General features: G+C 33.5%; 1 protein-coding gene across 1 annotated transcript; it reads right to left on the bottom strand.

Annotated features, from left to right (window-relative positions):
* Positions 1-1,868: 1,868 nt before the first annotated feature.
* LOC138163520 (olfactory receptor 5D18-like) lies at positions 1,869-2,813 on the bottom strand. Its single transcript, XM_069090976.1, has one exon. The coding sequence runs from the start codon at positions 2,811-2,813 to the stop codon at positions 1,869-1,871; it is 945 nt and encodes a 314-aa protein (XP_068947077.1).
* Between the last annotated feature and the right edge of the window lie 3,609 nt (positions 2,814-6,422).

Raw genomic sequence — 6,422 nt, 5'->3', positions numbered from 1 at the left:
GTAAATTCACAACATACAATAAACTTTCCTCATTAATGCAAAAACAAAGTATTTATTTGTATTAAAATACAAGGAGATAATATTTAACAAAGTATTTATCATCATCATTCCAGGGAGGACATACATCTTAGGCATTCTTTTTTGTTAGGCTTCTGTACAAACAGGTTTCCTTAGACTAGTTCCTCCCTTTGACCACTCAAGCTCCTTCTCCCTCTGAGTACTGTGTGGCTCTCACTCCTTGCTCTGCCTCTCACACTCTGCACTGTCTATCTCCCCAACATTCTAACGTGTTTCCCCGATAATAAGACCTATCCCGAAAATAAGCCTTCCCCTCCTCCCCTTACTGTGTAAGATTCCTCTAAAATAAGCCCTCCCCCGAAAATAAGCCCTATTGAAATTGCTACTGTAGTGAAGGTGATCCCCTGTGCTACACGCTACATTACGGTACCCTCTGTATGCACCCCCCCCCCCCCGGGTGAAACGCACGCTACGCTCCGAGGTGCATCCAATCAGAGCTGCAGCAGTGAGCGTGTCATCCTGTTCTTTATTGAATTCATTATTGAATAAAGGTACATTTTTTTGTTCACATTTACCTGTTTATTAAAATTGCTGTCAATGTTCATTAAAATAAGCCCTCCACTGAAAATAAGCCCTCTGGTGTTTTACTGTCCAAAAAAATAATAAGACATTCTCTTATTATCGGGGAAACACGGTATTTCAGTTAAAATTTCATTAGGGAAGCTCCTACCATTCTTAATATCATGTGATCCAGGCTCCATGTGAAACAGGTCCCATGTGACTCAAAGCAAGTACTACAGGCTGATTAAATGGACAGGCAACATCTTTCTATTCCATTAACATTACATATGTTGATAAATTTTGTATAAAAATGTTTACCAAAAATATGGCAATTTTAATCCAATAACATATTTTTTTAGAATCAATATACATTTTTGATACTTCAATATCTTACTTTATAATATATGTGTATGTATACATATATATATATATACACACACACATATAAAATCTTTCATCCCAAAGTTGAATGCCTAAGGATCTTGCTCCTCTCAAAGTAGTAAAAAATCCAAATGCAATGACAATTCAAAATGGAAATTTAACTTTGAATCACACACCTCCAATCCATGATACTTGAACCAAGCAAAAAATAAACAAAAACATATGCACACCCACACATACATATTATCACATGTCAGGACTAGAGCAAACTTAAATAGTTGATACTGATTATTCATTCTTCACTGTGGGCAGTTATACCGAAAATGATTACCCACTCCAACTCAGGGATTGATTTTCTTATCAATATCATCATAATCATCATCATCATCCTCATCTCAATGTGTTCTCTGAAGTTGGTTAAGATAAGCCCTATTAAATCTATTTTCAGCATTTTTCTTGTGTTGCTTCACCCTTATGATTCTTTTATATTTTTTTGCATAATATTGAGAGATCAGAAGAATCATTGAAGAAAACAACTATCCAATTTATCAAAGCAACAGATTTACTTTAACCCCCAATTTAAGATGTTTCCCTTTCTATATGGCCTTAAAGCTGGCTCTGTCTTTTGGAAAAAGTCACAAAGGGATGCTTTTATTGTTGCTTTTGTTGATAAGTTATTTTTTGCGGTCATTGCTCCTGTACTCGCTGTTGTTTTTCTCCCTGTGATTGTTTTTCTCATTTTACGTGTCTCTTTTTCACTTACATCCTCATGACTAACTTCTGTATGGATGTGGCTGTTAATGCCAGACTACCAGATAAAAGGGATATTAGGAATGAATTTGTTAGTTTAATATCATGACAAGTTCTTATGTCATTCAACAAGTAGAGACATATCCCTTAAAAAAAATTTAGTGAGAAAATACTTTGCTATCCATTAATTTCCTGAATGTTTCCTTCACATCTTTGTTCCTGAGACTGTATATTAATGGGTTCAACATGGGAATCGCCACTGTATAAAAAACAGTGCTTACTCTGATAATGAGCCATGAGCTTTTGGAACTGGGCACACAGTAGAGGCAGAGGATAGTCCCAAAAAAGATGGTAACAGCTGTCAAGTGAGAGGCACAGGTGGAGAAGGCTTTACGTCTCCCACTGGTGGAAGGCATCTTCATGACAGTTATACAGATAAAGAGATAGGAGGTAAGTATAATTATGAGTGTGCAAAAGGTATTAAAATTTGAAAGACTAAATAGAATTACCTCAGTTAAGTGTTTATCAGAGAAAGAGGCAGAGAGGATGGCAGAATATTCACAGAGAATATTATTAATGATGTTAATCCCACAAAAAGACAAGATAAGGAGAGAGTAGGTGAAGACCACACAAGAAATTAGGCCCCATGAATAAGATATTGTGACCAGAAGGGCACAAAGTTTCTGGGACATAGTGACTGTATACAGCAAGGGATTGCAAATGGCTACAAATCGATCATAAGCCATCACTGCCAACATGAACATCTCTGTCACCACACAGGTGACAGCAAAGGAAAATTGCATGATGCAACCCATGAATGAGATGGTTCTGTCTTTTACAACTAGGATTTCTAAAAGTTTGGGTGTAATTATAGTGGAGTAACAAAAATCTACAAAGGACAAATGACTGAGGAAAAAGTACATAGGGGTATGGAGCTTGGGGTTGCATCTGATGATAACAATCATGCCCACATTTCCCACCACAGTCACCACATAGATGGCCAGGAACACCAGGAAGAGGGGCACTTGGAGATCTGGGTAATCAGAGAATCCTAAGAGGATGAACATGACTGTAGCACTCTGATTTTGGTTAGCATTCACCATGGTTCCTTTTGTAGAGAATTTCAAAGTCCTACAATCATAGCCTATCAAAAGTAAAGAAAAATAAAATCCATGGCTGTATACTTTAACACATGATTCAGAAAGAACCCCCTTACAAGTAACATTAGGATTTCTTTCAGTCCTTGCTTTGAGAAATTTCATTTCAAGGGAGCTAATTTAAATTGAATATTTCTAAATGAATTGAAATTGATATTTGCATTCAAATGAAATTGATATCTTTGCAGTATCTATCTATTAGTCTTCCCTTTTTTTTCTGGGATTAATCCTTCCCTTATAGCTGCCACATTGATTGGCTTAATGAATGGATCAGACTGTATCACTCTTCTGCACAGACTTCAACACTTTTCTTTTTCTCTCCTGAATCAAATACAAACTCCTATGCTTGGCATTTAAGTATTTCCACAGCTTTGACTCTCATCCATTTTTTCCAGCTTAAACATACATTATTTCTCTTCTCGTCCTTTGTTTTTCAATCACAATGGCTTTTCTGCCAATTCTCACACCTACCTCTTCAACTAATTTGTACACTTTTACATATATGGTCCACTCTCACCACAGCTGCAACAAATTATCTCTTCTGGTCTATCAGAATTCCTAGTTTTGTTCTGTTTTCTTTTCTTTGTTTTATAATTTATAGTATGCTTCCTTAGTTCTCCTCTTACAAGTTCTTTAAATTTCATGTCTTGCCAACCAAAATACCTTCTATTTATTCTATATTTTGTGCTAAATATTATTTTTAGAAATATTTGCTATTTTACCCCATTATATAATAAGTTGCTTGAAGAGGCCTGTTGTCTTTGTGTCTATAGTACCTGGCAGAATCTGTGGCATTAACTCATGCTTTTGGATTGACTGATTGATTTACTAGCCAGTGCTTCAAATACAAGCATATTGCTGTCTCCTTTTTCTCAGCTTCTCATTGATTATTCTGTTCTCCTGAATAAACTTTCCCCCTTATTTACACTGACTAGACCATCTAGTCCCCCTGCCTCAATGACAAAGCAACACACAGCTATAAGTCCTTCTTCTTGTATTTGCCAAATTGATTTGGGAACCTCAGAACAAGAATTTATGCTTGTGTTACAAATTCCATCCTATATATTTTGAATCTGACTTAAGTTTTTTTTAATTTTTATTAAATTGTATTTTTAAAAATAATTATATTTTTAAACATAATTTTATATATTTTTATTTTATTTATATATTTATATGTTTATATATTCTATTCTATTTTATTTATGTATTTTAATTAATTTTAAAAAATAACGATATTTTAAAAATAATTTTATTTTTTTAAGCTCTGACTTGTTATGATTTTATATTTTTTATTCTCCCAACCTATGTCTAAATCTATGATTTGGCAAACAGAAATCCATAGATGACTATTCTGGAGTCATGATTCAGATTTTCTAGAAAATAGGAAGCTATTAAATAAATAATATTTAGATAATTGGATAAATAATACTTAGGTCTAGTTTTAAAGTACTTCTGAATGCACAAAACTTTACTACCATTCAGCTTACATCACCCTATTTTACATAAATTTGCTTATGGTAGTTTACCTAAAATCTTCATAAAGTAAATCTATGGCAATTTCATCTCAACCAATTAATTGCTCCTCACCATCATGTGCAATAATTATAATTCCATTTGTGTAGGGGATTATTTATGTGAAAATTTCACCATGAGAACAGAGCATTAATTGGTGTGTTACCTAAAACCCTGTAGAGTTGGATGTACCATGAAATAACTTGATTCTGTGTTCATAATCATAAACCAGGTATACGACATAAACCAAACTTCAACTCAGGTCTTTTACTAAATAATCTATGTGGATGCTCACCAAAGTAAAGATTTCATCAAAGAGAAAATAAAAGTGTCTGACCTTTAATTTTACACTTAACTATGCTGGTACTTTGTGATCACCATTTCTTTTTTCACATATTTGTTTGCTAGCCACAGCTTTAATAATATATATTTTTAAAATTTAGACATTCCCACTTCCCTATATATTTGTAATTTATTTCCTCTTCTTAAAATAATACGGGCATTTATATTTCCCTAATTCTGCAATGTCTCCCCTTTTCTCTGAGACATATCAAAATTACTGCAAATGATTCAGCAATCTTAGGTTGCTTCTTTTAGTACTTGGGAATTAACTAGTTGAATTAACCTGGCATTTCTACCTTTACAAAATTTCTTCGATTTATCCTCTCTACTCCCATATCCACCACCTTCCTCACCTCTCACCAACATTATGGCATTACCTTTTCATTTTTTTCTCTTTGTCTCAAGCTTGCTCCCACTCTAATCCAATTCGCACAACTACCAAAATTTCCTCAAGTGTAGATCTAGTAAAGTAATTCACTCTGCTCATATACATTCACTGATCTTCTCTTGAATCTAGAATGGAAAAAAATTAGTTGAATTGTTTGGCATTTCTCTGATATGTACACATATATGTATATACATAGCTTCATGTGTATTCCTGTTGCACATTGTATAGCTATGTGTGGTTATACATACCTATATAACTATTGTATGTATATGCATTGTATAAATAGCTATATGTGCCTATATTTGCAATATATACACACATTTTTAAGTATGGACACATACATAGATATGACACATGCATACCTAGCTATATCTATTATATAAGTACACACATATGAACACATATTTATAAAATATGTCAGAAAAGAACTCATAACTATTCCTCTAAAATTCTCTTCTCTTCCAAAATTCTTAATTTTTATCAAAGGCACCACTATCCCACCATTTTCCTGGATTTATAAACTCATAAATTTCCTGGAATCTCTATTTTCCCTCACCTTTCCTGATGAGTTGTGAAGTCTAGACATTTTCACCCCACAACATCTCATTAAAACACCTCTTTACCTTCACTCACACAGTTAACAACTTATGTTAAAATCCTTATCACTTCTTGAGGAGACTACTAGACATTTCTCCTAATTGATCTTCCTCCGCTCAATTCTCTAGTCACTCCATTTTATCTTCTATACTGTAATAATATGTAGTCTGCTCTGTTTAGATCTGGAAGCTCTATGCACCCTGACCAAACCAAACATTCCCAGTGGGAAACAATATTTGGCGATGAGTCCCTCTTGCATTTATAAAGTTGATTTGTAGGAGCCCAAAATGAAAAAAAAATTTCTTTTTTTCTTTTTATCATTATAATAATGGTTATAAATATATTATATTATATTTATATTATAAATATAAATTTATTATAATTATTATAAATTATAATTCTTATAATTTTTCTTACAAAATACCACCCTATATATTTTGGACTTTTGTCCTGCATGGTTTGTTTTTTTTTAGTTCCTTATTCTCACAACCAACATTCAAAACTATTATTTGCAGGCACTTAAAATTTGGCAAGCATGTAAATTATGCTTTTATCCAAGTCATTAAAAAAATAGCATGGCAACAAGAGATATCCAGATTAGGTCGAGGGAGGCTTGATGGAGAAAGTGGACCTGGATATTAGGAATGGATTTAAACAAACATAAATGGAGGACAGTTATTTTTGTTGGTGTAGGGTCATCAGGCTGACATCTTGTT

Source organism: Petaurus breviceps, unplaced genomic scaffold (genome assembly GCF_028583685.1).
Source record: "Petaurus breviceps papuanus isolate PSGF00001 unplaced genomic scaffold, PetGlider_PUasm1.0 188, whole genome shotgun sequence".
NCBI lineage: Eukaryota > Metazoa > Chordata > Mammalia > Diprotodontia > Petauridae > Petaurus > Petaurus breviceps.
Note: the sequence above shows the minus strand (reverse complement) of the source record. Positions and strands in the feature narration are given on the sequence as shown.

Excerpts from the sequence above, each read along its gene's own strand:
- LOC138163520 (XM_069090976.1), bottom strand. The coding sequence starts at position 2,813 with ATGGTGAATGCTAACCAAAATCAGAGTGCTACAGTCATGTTCATCCTC.